The 22,513-nt window shown below is 53.8% G+C and overlaps 1 protein-coding gene and 1 non-coding gene across 4 annotated transcripts; one reads left to right on the forward strand and one right to left on the reverse strand.

Annotated features, from left to right (window-relative positions):
• The first annotated feature begins 1,065 nt into the window (after positions 1 to 1,065).
• Positions 1,066 to 21,440, forward strand: Ctsb (cathepsin B). 3 transcript variants are annotated; one of them, XM_047549284.1, is made up of 10 exons: positions 1,066 to 1,217; positions 12,146 to 12,296; positions 12,789 to 12,874; positions 14,126 to 14,240; positions 14,947 to 15,065; positions 16,883 to 16,968; positions 17,210 to 17,353; positions 17,766 to 17,882; positions 20,023 to 20,151; positions 20,478 to 21,440. In XM_047549284.1, the coding sequence occupies exons 2-10, from the start codon at positions 12,171 to 12,173 to the stop codon at positions 20,573 to 20,575; spliced, it is 1,020 nt and encodes a 339-aa protein (XP_047405240.1). In that variant the 5' UTR covers positions 1,066 to 1,217; positions 12,146 to 12,170; the 3' UTR covers positions 20,576 to 21,440. The 3 variants fall into 3 exon arrangements, with proteins under 3 accessions (XP_047405240.1, XP_047405241.1, XP_047405242.1); XM_047549285.1 differs by lacking the exon at positions 1,066 to 1,217 and adding an exon at positions 1,233 to 1,347; XM_047549286.1 differs by lacking the exons at positions 1,066 to 1,217; positions 12,146 to 12,296; positions 12,789 to 12,874; positions 14,947 to 15,065 and having other exon boundaries at positions 14,167 to 14,240.
• On the reverse strand, positions 11,273 to 11,383 carry LOC124984135 (small nucleolar RNA SNORA17). Its single transcript, XR_007108594.1, has one exon. It is a non-coding gene; the product is annotated as a small nucleolar RNA SNORA17 (small nucleolar RNA).
• Positions 21,441 to 22,513: the final 1,073 nt, after the last annotated feature.

The following is a 22,513-nucleotide window of genomic DNA, read 5'->3' on the forward strand; positions in this document are numbered from 1 at the left end:
TGAGTCAGCTCTCTGATGGGTCCTGGAAGGTTCAGGGTCCATGGCACAGCTGGATGGCCAACCATCTGCAGGCTTCACCAGAGAGCCTGAGGGTCAGGCCCCTTAGAGTTGGTCAGACCTACACCTTTTTTTTACCCCCTTCTCCTGTTTTTAAGAGGTGAGTTTTCACTATGTTGTCCAGGAGGGCCCCAGAATCACCTGCCCAGGCTACACTTTTCCTATTGTCAGGAGAGCCTGGATTAAACAGACTTTTCTGAGCCTCCTGAATAAAACTGAAGTTATGCCTACCCTGCAAGATTAGTCTAAGGAGGAGGGAAGTTCTGAGTACCCCCGACCATCCCCTCAGCCTCTCTGGGCACGCCCCCCCCCCCCCAATGGCCTGTGCTTACTGGGTATTTGCCTCCACGTCCTGGCATTTCCGGGTAGCATTCCTTCTTGCCCTGAGGGGGGTAAGACCCCTGGCAGAAGGAGCATCCTGTGAGGTAGGTCAGGAATTCTTTTCCCGCCAGCTCCTACACAGGAGGGAGGTTAGAGTAATATTTCTAGGTATGAGGGCTGGCCTTGCGGGAGATGAGTTCCAGTTTCTACCACCGCCTTTTGGAACAATCTAGTTTCTGCGTTGGGGGAAGAGAAAGGGTCAGGAGAAAGGTCAGAAAGATCCCGCTCCTAAGTCAGATTCCTTCGGTTCAAAGTATCCTGTTCTGAGCCCAAGGATACCGTCTCAGGATATTCAGCTAGAAGACGCTGGGGCTGCTCTGTGAAGCCAGCGTCCCCACCTCCCCAACCCCCGCAAGGAAGTCAGCCAGGGCCACCGCGCCCCTCCAGCGCCTCTGCAAGCGTTGTGTGGGGCGGCGGGGTCCCTGGAGAATTTCTCCAGGTGGGTGGGGACCCTCGGGACCTCCTTCGGCCACTCTCCGCCGCACACGGCTCCCGTCCGCAGGGCTTTGCGTCCTGGAGGCCTGCGAAGCGCGTAGCCCCGCTCCAGCTCGCCGGGTCCCCGGGAGCGGCGGCTGTGCAGGCCCCGCGCGGGGGCGGGGGCGCGGCGGGCGCATCACGTGGCCAGCCGGCCGGTCGGGCGGGGCCGCGCAGGCTAAATAGGGGCGCGCGGCCGGGGTGGCTACCGCGGCTCGGCCCCGGCTCCGCCTCCAGCTCCTCCTCGCTTTCGGCGAGCTAGCTGCCTCCGCGACTGCAGGCCGCGGCTCTCGGCGCTGCGCTCGGTGAGTGCCCGGGCGCGGGGCGGGACGGACGTGACCTTGGCGAGGACGGCGAGCCAGCTGCGCGCGGGCGCCGAGCCTGGGCCTCTCTGCGGCCCCAGCCGGGCGCAGGCGCGGTCCCGGGTCCCTGGAGGTTGGCGGGGATGGACGCGGTCGCCGCCGGCGAGAAGCGGGGACCTTCGGGGCTGGCCGCCTGCGAGCCGGGGCGCGGTGCATTCGGGCCGCGGTCCCCAGGACTGAGCCGGCGGCGCCGGGCCGGGCGGCCCGGGCGGAGCCGGGGAGTTTGCGGGGGAGACCCGGGGGAGGAGCCTGCGGGGAAGCTGGGCCCGGATCCGGCGACCGAGGCCAGCATTCGCGCCCTGGCCCTCAACCCTGGCCTCGGGGTCCTCGGCACAGATTGCCGAGATAGTGGTATCGACCTGCATCTGTTTTAGTTTAGTTTTTTGTTTTGTTTTCATTCTGAAGAGTTTGCCCGGACGACTTCCTGCACATAACCGCACACAATTCCTGGGACCCCAGAGGACGGGGTCTCTTGAAAAGAGGAGCCGGGAACTGGGTGGCTGGGATGGGACGGATGAGAAGAGTTAAGCCGATAAACAGGAAGAGATGCTGAGCAGAGTGGAGGACAGGAGACTGTGCCGGGCTTGGGGGCCCGGGTCCCCTCCCTGGAGATACGGGGAGGAGGACGAGGTCAGTTGCTGCACTTGGACTCCTGGAAGCTGGACAGCCTCAGGCCAGGATGGTGTGGGAGCCGCGAGCACTTAGCGTCCGTGGGGCACAGCCCCTCCCTCAGTCAGTGGCCTGGAGGGCGTGTGGGTCGGGGTAGCACCTGTGCGGCACGGTGGGGTGGCCTTGTGGGGCAAGCCAGGAGGTGAATTAGACCAGACTTTCAGGGCCTGTACCAGTCCCCTGTCAGGCACTGAGGGAGCCTGCAAAGGCCCAGGTGCCGCCCCGTCCGCAGTCCCCACCAGGCTCACCGGTGAGTGAGGAAGGGAGATTGGGGTTCAGAGGGAGACCTAGCACCTTTCCGCGTCTTGGGAGAGCTGATCCCAAGGTACCTCTGAGAGAGTGTGGCTGAAGTACATCCATCGTGATCAATCTTCAGGAAAGTGAAGAGGCCTGGGAGAGTGTTCTTTTCTTCCCCGATAGCCTTTTCTCAGTGGAGACTCTCTCGTGTCCTACAGCCTTTGAACTTCCTAAAGAAAGGAGTCTGGCCCAAAGAGTTGAAGGCACCCTGGAGGAAAGTGGCTTCTGCTCCTTTTGAGCATGTGACCCAAAGCCTAGGGTACTGGCTGGTGCAAAGGTACAGGTCCCTGTCCTGCCTTTGGTCCCAGGTGGTGACACTGGTCAGACCCAGTCTTGACTCAAGTGGACTTTCCTTGATGTTGACTCAGGACAACCCTGTTTCAAACTGGGCAGGCAGTGGGACTGGAAGCCCTTGAGCCCCAGGTTGAAAGCCCTTGTGGTGCTGATTCAGCAGTTTGGGGTGAGGCTCTTCTGTAGAATGGGTGGCAACATTTAGAGGGGAGGAGTCACAGGTCTGTCTACTTTTGAGGCTCTGGTATAAGGAAATTATTAGAAATGTGTGGGGCTGAACTAGATGAAATGGAATTTTTGAAGGTCAAGAGGGTGAAACCCACTTTCCTGTGAATGGTGTGAAGATAGAATCTGCTGCACTTGGTAGTCCCTACATCTGCTCCCACAAGGTGTTTTGTTTTGTTTTGTTTTGTTGCTGTTATTATTGGTTTGTTTGTTTGTTTGTTTTGGTACTGGGGACTAAACCAGGGGCACTCAACCACTGAGCCACCTTCCCGTTCCTTTTTATTTTTTTCTTTTGAGATGGGGCCTTGCTAAGTTGCTGAGGATGGCTTTGAACTTAGAGTCCTCTTGCTTCAACCTGCAGAGTTGCTGGACCTTCACGTGTGTGCCGCTGCACCCAGCCCAGTTCTATCATTTTTACCTTCAAGCCTTAACTCTTCCTCTGTAGACCTGAGGCCTCCCAGGATAAACCTAACTCTAACCCTTTGAGCAGCCGGTTTCTCCTGCCCCTGCTTTCCATCCTTCAGAGGAACATTGTATCTCCTTCTGCAGGTCTCTTCTTACAGTTCTCCTGCGCTTAGTTTGAGTTTCTTCTATTCTGTATCAATTCATAAGCAACGTTGTTCAAATGCTTGTCCCTTACAGATCTAATGTATTTCATTCATCTTTTTCTTCTTTTTGTGGTGCTGGGGATTGCCCTAGGACCTTACTCGTGCTAGGCGAGTGCTCTACATTGACCACATCCTCAGCCTCTGGTTCATTCACATTAAATTCACATGGTGTGTTACCAAAGGACAGTTGGATTGTTTCCCGCCCCCCCCCCCTTTTTTTTTTTTTTCTTTTTTGGTACTGGGAATTGAACCCAGGGGCACTTAACCACTGAGCCACATTCCCCTGCCCTTTTTTGTATTTCTTTTTGAAAGCCCTTGTGGTGCTGATTCAGCAGTTTGGGGTGACAAACTTTTTTTTTTTTTTTTTTTTTTTGGGTGCTGGGGATCGAACCCAGGGCCTTGTGCTTGCAAGGCAAGCACTCTACCGACTGAGCTATCTCCCCAGCCCCTGTATTTCTTTTTGAGACAGGATCTCACTGAGTTGCGTAGGTAGGGGCTGGCCATGTTGCTGAGGCTGGCTTTGAACTTTGATCCTCCAGAGCCCCCTGGGATTATAGGTGTGTGCCACTGTGCCCAGCCCTTTATTTTCATTTAGAGGCAAAGTCTTGATAAGTTACCCAAGCTGGCCTCGAACTTACAGGCCTGTGCTTCTGTGCCTGATTTTCCCTACTTTTTCATTATTGCCTATAATGCTACAGTAGGTATCTTTGTATCTCCCGATCTCTTGCAAGAGTTTCTTCTGTGCAGAAGCAAAAGTGAAGCAGGTTTGATGACTGGGTCACAAGGCATGTGCATCTTCTGTTGTCCTGGATATTGACACAGTGCCCTCCAGGGTGACTCAGGTTTGTTTGTTTGTTTGTTTTAAATATTTTTTTTTACTTGTCAATGGACCTTTATTTATCTATTTACATGTAGTGCTGAGGATCAAACCCAGTGCCTCACACATGCCGATGAGCACTCTACCACTGAGCCACAACCCCAGTACCTCCATCTCAGTGTTTACTCCCAGCAGTGTGGCAAGTTCCTGTTCCTCATATTTACCAATACTAGATCTTACCAGACTTTAATTTGTACCAATCTAATAGGTTTGAAATGGTACCCATTTTAATCTTCCTGACTAGAAATTCAAGTTTAACTTTTTGCCCTAGAAAAGCATTCATAATAGTGAAGTGTTTCGTTGTTGATCATTGGTAGCATTTGTGCACTTTGTTCTTTCCAAAACAGAGTCTCACTAAGTGGCCCAGGCTGTCCTCAAACTCAAGCCCCTGCAGCCTCAGCCTCCTGAGTAACTGGAATTACAGCAAGTGCCACCTTGCCTGGCTCCCTTTGTGTGAGTGTTGGTTGTTTGGGGATTAAACCCTGGGGCGCTGTACCACTGAGTCACATCCTCAGCCCTTATTTATTTACTTTATTTTGAGACAGAATCTTGCTAAGTTGCTTAGAGCATCCCTAAGCTGCTGAGGCTGGCCTCGAATTTTTAATCTTCCTGCCTCAGCCTTCCGAGTGGCTGGGATTACAGGCTGTGCCTCCACGCCCAGCTCCTTTGTGTGTTTCCATGTGTTTGTGAACAACTGACTCTTGCTGAGCTCTTTAGGTCCTCACCTAAGGGTCTGAATTCTGCAATTAGGTCACGTCTTCTCATTTGGGTGCGAGTCTTACTCTTTACAGGCCAGAAAGCTGGGCCACCTGCAGGTCTGCAACATGAGTTGCATCACTTAAATGACTGGTAGAATTTCACCTAGAAATTCAGCCCGGACGGTGAATCCACCCTTACTCAGGTAGGTATGCTCATTCACAGATTGCCCATGGTCCTGTCTCAAGCCTTAGTTTCTCCCACCTGTAAAACAGAAGCCTTATACAAGACTGAGGTCCTTTTCCAGCATGTTTGTATGGGTGCGGACAAGAACATGTGCTTTTCAGTTTTGACCGTTATCTCTTTTTACCAGGCCAGTAAAGTAACTCTCTTGGTCTGGTGGAGATAATCTAGTGTTCTTAGTAAGCGTGACTGGTACCACCAAGGTGGTAGAGGGCTAGAGAGAGGACCTGAAGGTATTCTGCCTCCCAGCCGCGGTGGGGCCGGGCTACTCCCTGACCTCGGACCTGGACTCGGGCAGGGCATGTCACAGAGGAGTTATGTGGCTTCCTGGCTTACACAAGTCCTGGGGTAGGGTTGGAGGCTGCCAGCCAAGGCTTCCTCTGGTCAGGGGTTGTCAGACCACATCAGAATGCCAAGAGCCCTCTGCCACCCGTTCTCAGTTCTCTCGACCCCCCTGGGTTTGGGGTGAGCTTTGCTTTGGCAGTCAAGATAGTAAAGTACATCAGCACCTAGGGCCTTGCCACCAATAGTGTGATAGCCATAACTTTAACTCACACTGGGATACTTTTGAAAATAATTTCTCTGGGATAGCAAGTGCTCACTGCCCTGTGTGTAGAGAGATGTACATTCAGCTACCAGTGGAGAGAGGCTGGAGGTTTCCCTGATGGTGGCTTTCCCAAACCTGGTGCAGGGAGGCCCTTTCCTAAAGAGCATCTCCTTCCCTCTCAGATCGGCCTGTTCTAGGGCCTCACGAGGGGACAGCAGGACCCAGCTGCGGAGGCACCCCTTTCTCTTGCTCGCTTTCATGTCTGCCAGGGCCTCTGCAGAGGCCGAGAAGTACGGCCTAGCCTGCAGCAGACTGGTGGAGCCGCCGTGCTCCTGCAAGCTGAGAGGTGTCGGCACTAATCCCATCTGGACTCTGGACCCGGAGGACCTCTGAAAGCTCTGCGACATGGCCACGTTAGAGCCAGGCCTGGGGAATGCATCTCCCCTGTCAGCACCTCAGTCAGTCAGTAACAGGGCTGGGAGCAAAAGCTTCCAGAACCTACCAGAACATCGTCAGTAAAATTGTCTTGTTTCCCACCAACAATAAACATTTCTTTCAACTGCTGAGGGCCTTTGTGGTGTCCAGTGTTGGTCCCAGGGTTGTAATTTTCTTTTGTGCAGGGCGTGGGTTGCTGTGGCTGATCTTAAGTGTCCCACTTGTGGGTATTGTCGCCAGACATTTTCCAGTCATGTGGGACAGTGGCTTGAGCGGCTGGCCCTGCTGCACCTGGTGTGAATGAGTGACTTGTTTTGGAAGTTGACTGGCAGGTGGGTGGCCTGTGAAGTGTCTGAGCGACCTAAAAGGTTCAGGTGGCATGTGGAACCTTCCTGGTTCCCGTGGAGTCTGTGGGACTAGATAGTGGCGCCACTGGTTCCCGACTCGGCTGCCGCTTCTGGGTCAGGCAGGAGTTTGCCGCATAGAGCCTGGCTCTAAGGGTCCAGGAGGCCACGCCTGCTCATCAGGAGGAAGATGAGGTCAAGGACCAGGATTCTTTGGTGTGTATGTGTGTGTTCGCAGTGTTGGGAAGTGAACCCAGGGCCTGGGACCAACAGGCAGGTGCTAGACCACTAAGCTGCACCCCCAGCCTGTTTTCTCTTCATTTAAACATGGTGGACGAAGAGTCTGTTGAACACTTTTCCATCAGAAGCAAAGACATAAAACACGAGAGACCACATCAAGGCTGTGATTCAGAATGACGAAGCACAGAAGGAGGAAGGCCCCGGGCCTCCTTCAGGTCCCTCCCGTGTATCCTTGAGAGTACCTCTCTCCCCTGCCCCAGGCTGCTCCAGCTTTGAGGTATAAATAACCGGGCAAGCTGAAGTGGAAGGAAATGAAGACCTGCGTGGTCTTGTTTTATGGGTCTATTGAAGAGGTCGAAACCTGAACAGCTGCCTGCAATGGGTGTGAGAGCCAAGACAAGTTTTTGTGGAAAGGGAAGAAATGCATAATATTCTCTGTCATGGTCCCACCAAGCCCTCACATCCTCCTAGGTTCCCACCGTCCCCTGATGCAGTCACTGCCCATCTCTGAGGCACAGTCCTGGTTTGTGGTTACTTGCAAAATGTAGGCACTGAAGCTGGGGGGGGAGGCGGTGTTTTCCTGCAGTACTGGGGACTGAACCAGGGCTTTACCACTTAGCTACATCCCAGCCCTTTTCTTTTGAGACAGGGTCTCCTCACTAGGTTTCTGAGGCTGGCCTTGAACTTGCCGTGCTCCTGCCTCAGCCTCTGAAGTCCCTGGGATTGAGGACATGAGGCAGCACTGCACCTGACTGAAGTTCTGTGATTATTTAGAGCCCCTGTGGAAGAGGTCCGTAGAGATTCACACCGATTCGTTCTTCTTGCACCGCTGGGCAGGAAGAGCAGAGTCTTAGGTGAAAATCTGCTCTGGGTATTTGTTCACCTTCTCTGACCTGGGAGTTCCGGGGGCTGAGGCCTGTCCCCTCACATCTTCCACCAGAGGGCTCTGTAACCGTGTAAGGGAACTTGCCTTCTCAAGCTTGCTGGCAGCCAAACTCTACTCTCTTAGGATGGCAGGACAAAAGGCCTCCTGTGCCTTGGGGTCAGTCAGCTCCTCTCTGATACCCGTTCCATCTCCTCCTAGAGTCCCGAACTTCCCGTTTGTTCTGGAAGGTCATTGGGGTGTCTGGGTTTTGCTGTGGGAGAGGGATCACTTGACCACAAACCCTTTCTTTACACTGACAGTGTTCTTCAGGACACGGGGGACTTTTAAACCGTTGAGTGCTCGTGTGCTTGGCAAGTGGAGGACTGAGGGCCTGGTCTTGGAGCCAGAGACTAACTTGGAAAGCGTTAGGAGATGTAGTGGCTTCCAGGTCTTCCCGGGAAGCTCCTGTGACCCGGGCTGGAAACAACAGTTGCCCACATCCTGGAAAGAGGAGGCTGGTGGCTTGTAAGTGTTCTGTTTGGGCCCCTTCCCTCCTGAAATAAGAACTTTCTCTTGTGTAATTTTAAAAAATCACTGAATTGAGAAATAAGAGGGAAGTGTTTGCCTGAACTGGGGGAAGTGAAAGCGGGTTGCTGCTTTGGCAGAGACCGTGGACCCAGGACAGGTGGCAGCTGAGCTTGTCACACGCACCGGTGCGCGTTCCTGGAGACCTTGCCATCCGAGCAGCGTTGGGGTGGTGGAAGACTGCGACTCACTAGAGAGAAATCGCCCCTGCTCTCAGGGTGTCTGTGTCTCTTCCTCTAGGAGGGGACCTTTGGCTTCAGATTTGGGCTCTCAACAGTCTCAGAACCCTTAAAATGGAAGTCCCTTTTGGACATCAGATGTGGAGGTTCACTGCGGTTGGAACCTTGGTGGGTGGTTGTGTGTGGTGTTTTGATGGGTTTTATAATTGTTGTTGAAGGGTATTTCTAGTAGTGCCAGGGATTGAACCCAGAGGTGCTCTACCACTGAGCTACAGCCCCAGGTCTTTAAATTTTATTTTTGAGACAGGGACTCTAATTGTGATCCTCCTTCCTCAGCCTTCTGAGCAGCTGGGTACAGGTGTGCACCACTGTGCCCCGCTTAGAAGATTGTTGTAATGCAGACTCTCTTCCTGATGGGGAGGTATTTCAAGTAGGTTTGGTGTAAACCGGATTTACCTGGCCCATGCTAGAGGTGGGGAGGGAGGAAATGGAGCCTGTTCTAGTGAGCAGCACTTCACTACCTTCTGTGTACCCCCGGCACCACGCAGGGGCTTCCGCCCTCCCTCAGTTCACATCCAGCTGCCACCAGAGATGTGGTACTTATTAATCCATTTCACAGGTGGTAAAACTGAGGCTCTGAAGAGGTTGGTGTCCCTAGGGGGCACTTAGTGGCGGAGCTGAGGTACAAATGCAGGTCTCCTGCCTCCATGCCAGGGCTTGTCCTCATCTCAGGTGGCAGCAGCTGGCCCCCTTGGAGCCTGTGCCACAGGTGCAGGGCTGAAAGGAGTCTTCTCCCCATTGCTTGTCCTGTGTGAGTGGGGTGGGCACCGGGTGGCCTCCAGCTCAGAGGAGTATGGGGAGGGGCAGCGGAACTAAAGGAAGAGGAGCGAGTGGGCACCCAGAGGTCACTGCACTGGCGGAGTGCCCAGGGGCTGCAGGAACCCGGACCATCTGCACCATCTGGGAGATGGGAGTGCCTGAGTTCTCCACCACCACAGAAACCAAGGAATCCCGTTTTAAGATTTAGATCGCCATGGAAACACTCCTGTCCTCCTCTTGGCTCATGATTTAACATCTCAACAGATGCCACACCTCCAGGAGGCGCCTGGGGACACTCACATTCTCCATATACAAGAGCGGGGAGAACAAGGCTGACAGCCTGTCAGCCATTAGTCCAGACTCCCACTTGCAGAGTGGACACTCTGGCGTTTCTGTACCAGTGTCCACTGCCTTGGGAAAAGATGAAAAGGCCAAGTGTAAGTCAGAGGGTGTTGCTAGAAGAAGAAAGGAGCCTGACTTCTTGACACATTTACCTCAGTTTGAAGGCCATGTGGGTGACTGACACATGATCACATGAGAAGGCAGCCCTCCCATGAGTCACTGGAAATGGGGACATTAAGTGCCTTGAGCTGGCAGTCTTTAGCGTGCCTTGGTGGCAGAGGATGATTGGGAATGCATTTAGAGATTATTCCAAAATTGATCTTTTATCAAATTGGTGACCTAAGGTCTTTGGCAAGCATTACCACTATTCTTCCTGAAAAACAAATTTTGAAATACAAGAGGATGTTCTTTAAAAAAAAAAAAAGGTACAAATGTTTTTCCACTACAATAGCAAAATACTTGAGACTGACTGCTTTATAAAGAAAAGAGGTTTATTTAACTCACAGTTTTGGAGGCTGAAAGTTCAAGATCAGGCAGCTCCATGGAGTTGGCCTCTGGTGAGGGCCCTTTTGTCCTGGGTTACCCCACAGTGGATCATAGTGGCATCATGTGTGGTAGGGAGAGATTACATGGCTAGAGGAGAAACCAGAGCCTGGAGCAGAGCCACTAAGACCTCCCACCTCCCCTCCTCCTGTGTGTCATGCCACCTCCTAACATGGCCACGCTGAAGACCCAGCTCCTGAAACTCAAACCTCTGGGGACACGGTCAGACCATAGCAGTGGGAAGCAGTCTCCTGTGTGCAGCTACTGCTTTTGTATATTTTCCTTGGCTTGTTTCTGAGCGTAGTGTGGACTGAACCCAGGGCTCCGAGCACCCTAGCTGCTGCCTCCGTCGGCATCACCAGCCTCATCTTTACTGTCACTGTTTGATTTTTAAATGGGCTTGTGCCGATGGCCCAGGCTGGCAGCTTTTGTGGTGCCGGGCCTAGGCTTTCTGAGCACCCGGGAGGAAGCCGAGTGGTGTGCTGTGCCCCCGTCCTACCTGTCCTCTTGCGTTTTGCAGGAAGCTGCAGGACTGCATCTGGCATGGACCTTGCTTAACAGGCTCCGACCACTAACCATCCGCACTTGCTTTTTCACTTAACAGTGTGACTGGGGCACTTCTGCCCTGTCGGTCGGTATGATTCAGCTAGTCCACTTTTCAGCGGCTGCTTTGTAATCTACTGGGCCATTTACCACAATTTAACAATTACTCTGCCATTAGCATTGACTTTGTTTCTGGTCTTACACAAAAAGCATTTAGTGAGCATGGTGTGCTGTGTCTTTTTGTTTGGGAGCTAGTGTATCTGTAGGATACGTTTCTAATTGTCAAGATGCTGAGTCACTGATTCAGGTTTCAGGTTGGTAGGTGGCTGGTGTGGTGGCACAAGCCTGTAATCCCAGCTGCTTGCAAGGCCAAGGCAGGAGGCTCACAAGTTCCAGGCCAGCCTGGGCAACGTAGCGAGACCCTGTCTCAAAATAAAAAATAAAAAAGGCTGGGGGTGTTCTCAGTGCAGAGCACTCCCGGATTCAACCTCCAGTGCCACACACACACACACACACACACACACACACACACACACAGGAGACTAATGGCAGGAATGCATCTGCCCTCCCGGAGGGCCGGCCTCCCTGGAGCTCCTTTCCAGCACACCTCTCTCTCCTCAGTGCTTCTCCCCCAGAGGAATTGCTCTTGAACTTTTAGACTGTAAATATTCAAAGGTTTACAGGTCAGAACACTGAGTGTGGACCTGGCTTCTCTTCTGTCTGTCACCTACTGACCCAAAGTGCTGAAGTTAAGCAACAGTGAAGTTCGAACCTTCCAGCATCGAGTTCCGTGGGAGGCCTGTGTTGCGCCCTGACGTCATGGGCCCTTTGCAACAGCCTGACCTCCAGGAGGCGGAGCCTGCTCTGCGGAGCCCCAGGGACCAGCCACCCAGCCGCCCACACCCTCCCTCCGGCCCTCACCAGGCTGCAGGTGGCGATGCCCAGGAAACAGTTTTGTTAGCTCCTTGCCCAAGAGGGTGATTCACGGGTTGAGCTGGAAGTCGCTGGTCTCCTGACTCACCACGTGAGTGGTTTCTCTGGTGGTTTCTCTTCTCGGAAGCCCCATCTCTGAAGCTGGAAGCAGAGCCCTTGGCTGGCTGGAAAAACCAGACGAGCTTGCTTTCCCGTGGCTTCACGGTGACCGGCACACAGGGAGTTGCTCTTTCATTTCCCTCTCCCGTTGGTCCTCCCCTCAGGACGTGATCACTCACACCTTTCAGACCACTCTTTGGGAAAGCCTCTCCAACTGTGATGAACAAATCCGTGCAGTTTAAAGGAAGCAGAGGGTCCTGGGCTGGGTTTAGCCAGGGCACAGCCCTGGGCTGTCTGTTCACTCCAGCCGGCAGGCGCGGCGGGAGCACGGCGCGGTTGAGGGTGCCGTGGGCACTGTAGACCCTTGAGGGAAACGGAAGACTGGAATGGAGGCCCGTGGCAGAGCCAGGGTGAGAACCTTGCTCTCTGCCCGAGGAGGCGCCCTGGTGTGCAGCCCGGAACCGTCTCGACTCCTGTCCTGCACTTTCCAGGTGGGCTCAGGATCCGGCTTCCAGGATGAGGTGGCCCTTGGCCCTTCTCTGCTGTCTGCTGGTGCTGACCAGAGCCGAGGGCAGGCCTTCTTTCCACCCGCTCTCAGATGAACTGATCACCTACGTCAACAAGCAGAACACGACGTGGCAGGTGGGCTGCGGGGCTGCTTCCTGCATCTGTCCTTACGTCACCTCTGGGTCGGCTGTGCAGTCGGGCTCAGGATCCTGCTCACTTGCTCCCTGCCCCCGCTTGTGTGCGTGGGAACAGGCACAAGTGGGTGTGCACCGCAGGCTGAGGTGAGGAGTCAGAGCCTCCCGGCCTCCGCAGCCGGGGCCCAGGAAGCCCACAATGGAGCCACTGCTGGTTTCTCCTGAACCCTGAGGACTGTGGGGACCAAAGAGGGAGGACTGAGCCATATGCAGGGCTGGGCTGGGGCACCGGCTCTCTTGTCAGCGGACAGAGAGGGCACCTAACCTGAGAGCTGCACTGTACCCGTGGGTCACTCTGGTTGTTCCCTCAGCCTTCTGGTCTTCCCTGGCCTTCCCCGAGCAGGGCCCTGTGGGCGGGCAGCGTGCCCACCCACCCCATCCCAGGAACCCCCTGGGTTGGTAGGTGATGGTCACAGGCATGGCTCTCTTCCAGGCTGGACGCAATTTCTACAATGTGGACGTGAGCTACCTGAAGAGGCTGTGTGGCACCTTCCTGGGTGGACCCAAGCTGCCCGAGCGGTGAGTGTCGTGCCTGGGAGGAGCCCTGACTCAGCCTGTGGGCCACAGGCGTCCATTAGGGACCGTGGGAAGGGGAAACGAAGGCCGCCCCAGGTCTCCCTCCACACTCTGAGACGCCTCAAGATACAGCTCAGGCCGGTGCTGGGCCTCTCCCAGGTGTCTCAGGCCCCAGGATGACAGACTGGGTCTCAATGGACTCAGTTTTGAAAAATTTAAGGAAAATCTTTAGAAAGACCACAGGATCTTCCGTTGGTGTTTTATTTTCCTCGAGAACTGCTGAGGACATTTCTTGTAGCTGCTGCTCCTAGCAGGCCCTAGACGGGTCTGCCTGAGGGTGGGAGAGTTAAGGGTCATGACTGCACTGTTTGCAGGAAAGCAGAGGCAGTAAGAGCAACGTGAGAAGCAATGTGTATTCCAGCCTGAGCTTGCGGGGCTGTAAGACGAGCACAGTTTTTACTTTTAGCTGTTTCAAGCCAGAAAGTGGAGAAATAAAAGCACTTGGAGAATCGCAGCAAGATAGGCAGGAAGGGAAGTCAAGCTGCAGGACCCCTTGGCGCCGAGGATGGCGGCTGTGGCAGGACGTGGTCCCCACGTCCACCGTGTGCTGGAGAACTTCAGTGGATTTCATAGACTGTAAAACCGAGGGTAGGGCACTTCTGTCTTGGCGTACGGCTAAATGACTCTTTTTAAGGAAAAGAGAGGCTTTCCTCTTCAGATCCAGTGTCTGCTTGTTTCAGTACACCTCTTATGTGAAATGAGAACCCAGAAAAAAAGTAAATTTTAAAAATGATTTGAAGCATTGAGAGACAGATATTTATGATTAGAGGTGTGTAGAGGAAGCAAGAGACATTGAACTATTGAAAAATATCTATTAAATAAATCTAGAAAGAAGTGCACAGAATGCCAAATTGCATCGAGCCATGGTATCAAGTTCTGTGTTATAAGATTTCAAGCGCATCTCTAATCCCAGTGACTCCGGAGGCGGAGGCAGGAGGATTGCAAGTTCGAGGCCGGCCTTAGCAAATTAGCAAGAAACCCTGTCTCAAGATGAGGAAGTAAAAATGGCTGGGGATGCAGCTCAGTGGTAAGGGGTCCCTGGGTTCAGTTCCCAGTACCAAAACAAAAGAGACTGACGGGCCTCACTTGCTCTGTCGGTGCAGCCCTTGACCAAGCAGCCTTTGCCTCTTGGGGAGTGAGTTGTAGGGTGAAAGTTTGTAATGAAGAACTTCCTTCCTTCCTTCCTTTGTCCAGAGTTCAGTTTGCAGAGGACATCAATTTACCTGAAAGCTTCGATGCTCGGGAACAGTGGCCCGACTGTCCAACCATCAAAGAGATCAGAGACCAGGGTTCCTGTGGCTCTTGCTGGGTAAGACCTTGCTGACCGGGACTGTTGCGGGAGAGGAACAGGTGGGGGAGGGGTCAGCAGATCTGGGGAGGGACCAGCTGTGACCAGGCAAGTGACGTGAACGTTCAGTCAGCTCCATTCAGTGTGATGGTCCGCTGGTCAGGGGTTGTGGCGAGGATTGGTGGAAAGATGAATGAACTGTGGGCCCTGTAGATGGAGAGCCCCGGTAAGCACCGACCGCTCTGGCCACTGCTCTGCTTCCTGAGTGTCCCATCTCTCTCAACAAACGGTCTTAAACTTTGATTTTGAGTTGTGGTAAAATACACATAACAGAAAGTGCAGCCGTCTTAGCCATTCTGAAGTGTGAGCTCAGTGGCATTAAGTATGTGGGCAGTGCTGTTCGGCCACCCCACCCTCCTCCAGAGCCCTTTCACCTTCCTGAGGCCGCTGCCAACACTTGGCTCCCGCTGCCCCCAGCACCTCCCATAAGCGGAACCACACAGTACAGCCTCGGAGTGAGCTGTGTGTTTGTGTTTGCTTCAGAAGCAAACTGAGTCCCCAACAGAGGTTCTGGGGGATTGGCCTTTGCTTTGAAGCTAAGCTGGAGCCACACGCGGCTTTGAGGGAGACTGGCCATCCACCAGGTCTCAGGCCTCTCCAGTGGTGGTGGAAGAGGCCATGGGTCAGGCATGGCGGCCTCCTCACCGGGCAGGACTTGTTCCCGCAGGCCTTTGGGGCTGTGGAGGCCATTTCTGATCGGATCTGCATCCATACCAACGGGCACGTCAACGTGGAGGTGTCTGCGGAGGACATGCTCACCTGCTGTGGCGGCCAGTGTGGGGACGGGTGAGCCTTGGGCACCTCACACAGGCCTCGGTGCAGTGACAGGGAGGACTCCTTGGGGAGGGAAGGTGTTTCTTGGCTGAGACGGGGAGTGGAGGCAGGCCCGAGTGGCAGCTGCCGTCTGCAGGTACCTGGCGGCCAGGCTTGGCCCGTAGAGCTGGTGGAGAAGGGTCCTGGAACAGCGTGGTCTCAGAAAATTCCATTAAGCTTCCGAGCCTGGGACTGGGGTTTGCTCACTTGTTCCTTTTTCCTTTTCATGGAAGTATGCTTGCCTTGGGGCTGTTTTCCTATTTTGAATCAAGATGATGGGCCCCAGGTGGGTCACAGGGAGCTGTATCCCTAACCGGGCTCACCAGTGCTACCGTCTGGCCCTGGGTCTACAACGGCAGTGCTCAGCCATGGCCGCGCAAAAAAATACCCCAGTTAAAAGAAGAGAAAAAACCAAAAGTGTGCCCGCCCCTCACCACAGACCAGTGACATCAGTCCCTGGCACTGGTGGGCGTTCTTAGTACATTCACCCCCTTAGCCACAGGGCAGGTGCTCCAAGACCCCCTTGTGGGTGCCTGAGAGCCAGGCTTGTCCGAGCCCCGTGTATGCTGATTTCTCCTGTACATAAAGTCAATGCTTCCACCTCAACTCAGCATTTTTTTTTTAATCACAATTTCAGGGATAAGATACTTGGAAGCCTCAGCATGTGAATTTTTTTTCTTTCTTTCTTATTGAGAACTTTTTGCCTTTTTACTTAAGGAAGTACTTTATGGCTTCTCTTTGGCCTACTGGAATTGCCAGTGTTGCCACTCTGGTGCCGTGTGGCCATTGTTAAGTAAAGTAACCCGAGCACAAGCACTGTGCGATCCTCAGCCATGACTCTGATGACCAAGATGGTTCCTGAGTGGCTGAGGGGCGCGTAGGGTATGCAGCACAGACACTGGATGAGGGCAGGTGGGGTACGCAGCACAGACACTGGACGAGGCAGGTAGTGTATGCAGCACAGACACTGGACGAGGCAGGTGGGTGTGCAGCACAGACACTGGACGAGGGCAGGCGGGGTGTGCAGCACAGACACTGGACGAGGGCAGGGGGGGTACGCAGCACAGACACTGGACGAGGCAGGTGGGTGTGCAGCACAGACACTGGACGAGGGCAGGCGGGGTGTGCAGCACAGACACTGGACGAGGGCAGGCGGGGTGCACAGCACAGACACTGGACGAGGGCAGGCGGGGTGCGCAGCACAGACACTGGACGAGGGCAGGTAGTGTATGCAGCACAGACACTGGACGAGGGCAGGTGGGTGTGCAGCACAGACACTGGACGAGGCCTGATTCTCATTCATGCCAACTGGAGTGGGATGCTGTGAGAATCCATCACGCTGCTCGGAACATTTCTCACTTTAAAACCCAGGAATTACAGGAAACTTCCATTGAGTATTTTGGACCACAGTTGGTGGCACAGTAACTGATACCACAAAAATCAAGAACTGCAGATGAGGAGGCTGGAGCCACTGTACCTCAGGGATTGCAATGCGCTGCGTGGTTGAGAGTCACCCTTCCAGCAGGAGGGTGCCTAGTGCCTAGTGTGTGTAGACGCGGGTTCGAGAGTCCTGTCCTTGGAGGGTCTTTATGGGCAGGCGTGTGAGCTTGGCTGGGTCCCTGAAGGAGTGTGCAGGGAGGATGACCAGGGGCTGGGGAGCTCCAGGAGGACAGTCAGGTCGGGGCCAGGGCAGCATGGACCCAGCAGTGACCTTAGTGTTTGACCAGGCAGTGGTTTGTGTGCACAGCTGGAACTTCTCACACCGAATTTAACAAAAGGCTCTTTTTTAGCTGTAATGGAGGCTATCCCTCTGGAGCTTGGAACTTCTGGACAAAAAAAGGCCTGGTTTCTGGCGGGCTGTATAACTCCCACATAGGTGAGTGTGCCTTCGTGTCTGCCAGTGAGTTCCTAAGCCGCGCGTCAGGTGGCTTTGGTTTCTGTTGTAAAGGACAGCCGAGGGCAGAGGGCTGGGCTGGAGACAGACAGGTGAGGAGCCCTCCGAGACGGGTCAGCACCAGGTCGGGCTGCAGACGTGGCTGGCCCCTGCCCGGTACTTCTTCCTGGCCTGAGGGCCTTTTGGGGGTGGTGCTAGGCTGACCCCTCTGCTTGGCCATCAGGCTGCAGACCCTACTCCATCCCTCCCTGCGAGCACCACGTCAACGGTTCCCGGCCCCAGTGCACGGGGGAGGGAGACACGCCCAGATGCAGCAAGACCTGTGAGCCCGGCTACGCCCCGTCCTACAAAGAAGACAAGCACTACGGTAAGGTGGGCTGGGACCTGCTGGCGTCTGCCTCAAGCCAAAGGGAGGCAAAGACCAGGGCCATGAGATCCTGGCATGCAGGAACACTGGGAAGGAGGAAGGAGCAGAAGTTCATGGCCGTCTCCCCAGACAGCCTCACACCCCCACATTCTGCCTGCTCCACCCCGAGTCCAGCTTCAGCCCTTTTGTGCTGTGAGACCAGATCCCTTGTTTTGTAGGCCAGTGGCCTGTCCTAGACCCTGGTGTCGCCTCAGCCCCCTCCGTGTGTCGCTGCCCAGCTCCCAGACCCAGCTCTGTCCTCAGGAAGCCTCGGCCTCCTGGGGGCCCGACCAGGCCTGCTGTGAGCCAGCGAGTAGCTGCCCGGGGGCTGCGGGCGGCGCCCTCACCCCACCTGCTGTGGCTCCTTCTCCAGGGTACAGTTCCTACAGCGTCTCTGGTGACGAGAAGGAGATTATGGCAGAGATCTACAAAAACGGCCCAGTGGAGGGTGCCTTCACAGTCTTCTCAGACTTCCTGGCCTACAAATCAGGTACGCAGTGATCTTGGAAGGCAGCTGGGGGTGGGGTTGGCGCTCAGGTGCCCAGGAGGGTCAGCGGACTCACCAGGAGGAAGACCTGGCGCTCCTGAGGAGGAGGGCCGCCAGACCTCCCTTTGCCCGCCCTCCTTCCCGGGCAGCCACCTGTGGCTTCCGGCAGTCCTGCGGTCACAGCTTTCCCCCTGTGGTGCCCCAGGGTCCCTTCCATCTCTGCATACAGTATTCCATGTCACTCTCCAGGAATTTGGCTAATTCCTTCTCATCCCTTCAAGCCCAGCTCGGTTCTCCTCTGGAACCTCCCCACTCCCTGGCGGCAGTCACTCCTGCCTTGGCCTGTGTCCTTCATCAGTGTCCACATTGGAACAGTGGGGACTGAGTGGCCCATTTCATTCATTTTTGTCTTTGCCTTTGCAAAGACCTCGCATCACACCTGACTTGCAGGCATGAATAAAGGAAAACCTTGCTCTGGGTAGTGCCAATTGCTCCCCATTCCTCTCCCTGTCAGCTCACTAGAAGTCCCTTTCCAGGTGAACTGTCTTTGCTCCCGCCTCTATTTTATTTACATTCAACTAGATGTAATATCAGCGCTCTCAACTTGTATATAGAGATGGGACAAGTAAGACGATTCTGGCAAGAAAAATAAATATTGTCACAATGGCAATTCTTACCCAGCCCTCATGCATATTACTAAAGATGTTTCCAGTTTGACAAAGTGATTCATCTGCCAGGGGAAGGTCTGGCTGACCAGATCTCTGAGCACCTTGGCCAGCATCTTTCCCATCAGCCAAACCAGCGGCCACCAGCTCCTCCCTCCTCCCTCACCTCTCCAGTGCACCCAGAGCAGCAATTTAAAAATTCTTCAAGCTGTGTAAAACTCTTGACAGACAAGCCCATAATTATACAGAATCCCAGGATATAGAATGGATAATTTGTCATTTAGCATTAAATTTCTTTTGTAAGTTAGTATTTAGTCATTAAAGCCAGATGTGGTAGCACACACCTGTAATCCCAATGGCTCCAGAGGCTGAGGCAGGAGGATTGCACGTTCAAAACCAACCTCAGCAATTTAGCAAGACCCTGTCTCAAAACCAAAAGGGCTGGGGATGTGGCCCAGGGGTAGAGCACATTGGGCTCAATTTCCAGTAGCAAAAAGAAAAAACATTTAGTGATTAGAACTTGTGTTTATAAAGCCAACCAACAAGTATTTTTGTGGGACTCAACAACATTGAGTGTATTGGACTTTCAAAAATGCATTAAGTGCTGGGCACACACTTGTAGTCCTAGTTACTCATGTGTCTGAGGCAGGAGGATCACAAGTTCAAGGCCAGTCTGGGCAAAGTAAGGAGACCATGTCTTAAAATAATTTTTAAAAGTGCTGGAGGGCCATTTCATGCTTTGAATATAGCCCTTGCTGCTCTGCAACTTATTTTTAAAATGGACATGTTTCTCTCTCTTCCTCTCTGCTCTTCCCTAATCTCTCCCCCTCCCTAATCTCAGGGAAATGGGATTACCTTTCTTCCCCGTTTTAGACAGATTTATCTGTCAATAAGTACACACCCACCATAAGAAGGAAGGAATCCAGACTTTGGGAATGGTAACAGAAGATCTCAGAAATGACCATCTCCCAAACTAACAAGTGATTACAACTCCCAGCAGAGAACAGGTGGAATGTGGCCTTTGAGTCACCTCTTTGAAAGCCGCTCCCCACCCCCCATTCCTGCTCATGGGCAGAATCATAGCCTCTGGGTCCCCTGTTTCTCCTTTGCTAGCAAAGCAATAAACCTTTTTCCTTTTTCTACAAAAAGAAAGAAAGAAAGTGATGGAGATGTAGCACTTTTTAGCTCAGTGGTGGAGAACTTGCCTAGCATGCATGAGGCCCTGGGTTCCATCCTCTACTGCAAAACAAAACAAAAATCCAAAAACACATATGGACGACCTCCCCACGGCATGGGAGCCCCTGGAGTCTTCCGAGGGAGCGGTGGTGTTCTGGTTCTGGCCACCCATCTGTACTTTGTCGATGGGACCCCGGGTCTTGCTGGGAGGCCTGTTCCTACTGCTGGGGTGCTTGCTGAGCTGGGGTGTGGGGGTGAGAGCAGTGGCCTGGGTCTGCTCTGAACTGGCTTCCCCTCCGCAGGAGTGTACAAGCATGTCGCTGGAGAGATGATGGGAGGCCACGCCATCCGCATCCTCGGCTGGGGGAAGGAGAACGACACCCCATACTGGCTGGTGGCCAACTCCTGGAACACTGACTGGGGCGATAATGGTGAGTGGCAGCCCCCTTCCTGCTGCAGACAGGGAGTCAGGGGCCAGAGCAGGCTGGGTGCTGGGCTGGACTTCTCTGCTCAGGCAGCCTCTGAGCCCGAGAGGGTGGCATGCACCAGGCCGTGGCTCACAAAGCTCTGCACACACGGTTCCCACTGTACCGCCGGGCAGTGTTGTGAAGGGGGTTGATGGAAGTGCCTGGAGATGCTGGGCCAGGAGCTGACAGCACCGCGGTGCTGCACTCTCAGGCCTTGGGGTGCGTCTGGTGTGTGGACAAGGATCAGAAACCAAGGCACACTTTCACAGCACCTTTCTTTCCTTTTCCAGGCTTCTTTAAAATCCTCAGAGGAGAGGATCACTGTGGAATTGAATCCGAAATTGTGGCTGGAATCCCACGCACTGAGCAGTACTGGAGAAACATCTAGTCTGCTGCAGGCCTGGCTGGCCAGTCCTGGGGCTTCCCTAAATGTAGCCAGGGTGAGATGGGGGCAAGAATGTCTTTTATTCTTTGAGTTCACATAGGATACAAGAAGTTGTAGACAGGGTGTGAAAGACTGGATTAGGCCAAACTCACGCCTGCGGTTAGAACTGTCTTCCAAGGAAACGTGTCCATTCCTGGCTCCCTCCCAGCCTGTTCGGTGGACAGTGGCCACAGTGCAGCCAGAGTCTTCCCCTTGTAGACTAGTGCTGTTTGTAGTGCCTGCTGCTCCAGCTCTGGCTGCAACACCCTCCCACCCCACGTCTGAGCATCTATCTCCAGCAGCGACAGACCCACCGGCTTTGGCTGCAGGTTTCCAAAGGAACAGTCCACGGAGTTCCTAACAACAGGACAAACTCCTACGCGGCAGCAGGACCTCTAAGCAAGTAGCCTTCTAAATGCCACAGTTACATAGCAGGCTTGGCGTGCAGTCCTCTGGAGAAAGCCACGTCCTCCCCGGCACCTGCATCCATGCCCCTTCTTAGTGCTGTAAGCCCTCTCTGGTTCTGTCCTTGGCTGATTCTTTTTTAATAGAAGTTTTATTTTTTGTGCACCTCAGCTGATCATGTGAATGAACAAATCTAGTAGCTGGAAGAGCTGTACTCCTTTTTACAGATTGTCTCCCAATGGCGTGGCTTAAAACAAAGCAAGTTGTCATGATTTGCTGGCTGACCTACTGACCTTGACTACCATGGTGAAACTAGTTTGGGGGAAACCAGCTTTTACTGTTTTTGAGAAATTACATCTTCACCCTGTCAATTTAACAAGGAATGACTGTGCCAATAAAAGGTTTCTCCTTTAGTGAAATCTGCTCTGATGGTGTCGCGGTGTCATCTGGACGGGCCCTGTGGTCCTGGCCTGTGCTCTCGTGGCTCTCGGGCCTTCTGGAGACTGCTCGCTCCCTGGCCATGTTTTTAAGCCAGGGCACCTGCCCCTTCTCTTGGTTCCCTGTCATCCTCATCCACCCTTCTGTCTTGACAAGCTTGTCCCTGATTAGAGATAAGGAGGTAGTTGCACTCCATTGTTAAACCACAACCCTGTAACCTGCTGAGGTTTCAAGGTGCAGCGCCATGTTGATCTTAGAGTCAGGCTGTCACCTCCCAGGGGGAGCCAGAGCCTGCGTGTGGAGTTCCCTGTGACATTCACATTGCTGCCCAAGAACTACTCCTTTGCATCATCCTAGTTAAGCAGCATAGCCAAGTACACCAGCTCTTGAGGGAACCGGAAACTACAACAATCAGCACCCACCTGCCTGTCCCTAGCTCAGTTATTTCCCTTCACCACCTGAACAAGAGTTGGTCTAGGTCTTAGCAAAAGCCTGGGAAGCTTGTCTTCCAATAAGTTAGGAATCAGAGGCTACATCAAATAAGCTCTTAAAGACCTGGCGAGGGCTGGGGTGTGGCTGCCAGTGCATGAGGCCCTGGGTTGAGCCACACTGCTACAGCAGCCTGGTAAAGGTTGTAGAAGAGTTCGTGGTTGGTATTCCTTATAGTACTTAAAAAATGCTTAACAGGGTTATTCAAGTCACATACTCCTAGTCCCTTTGCTCCTGCAATTTCAAATACAGTCCTACCCTGTTCTGATACTTCTGCCTGCTCCCAAACTGAATTCCACTCCCATTCTTCCCCATCGCACCAGTACCTGCCTGCAACTCCATTCCTCCGCTGGAGCCAGCCAGGATGTGCTGAGTGAGCACCAGAGGGCACTGGGACAGCATCACGTTAAAGGCTCTATTAAAACCTGCCGTGCAGTTTGGGATGGACTCGAGGCTTCAGTAAGCCAGAAATGCTCCCACGACCACCATTCCTGCTCCAGGGGGCTGTCCACACGAGAGGACAGGCGGGCAGTCCTGAGTCCTCACTGCAGGGCCTTGAGAGTTCGGAAT

Source organism: Sciurus carolinensis, chromosome 4 (genome assembly GCF_902686445.1).
Source record: "Sciurus carolinensis chromosome 4, mSciCar1.2, whole genome shotgun sequence".
Classification (NCBI taxonomy): domain Eukaryota; kingdom Metazoa; phylum Chordata; class Mammalia; order Rodentia; family Sciuridae; genus Sciurus; species Sciurus carolinensis.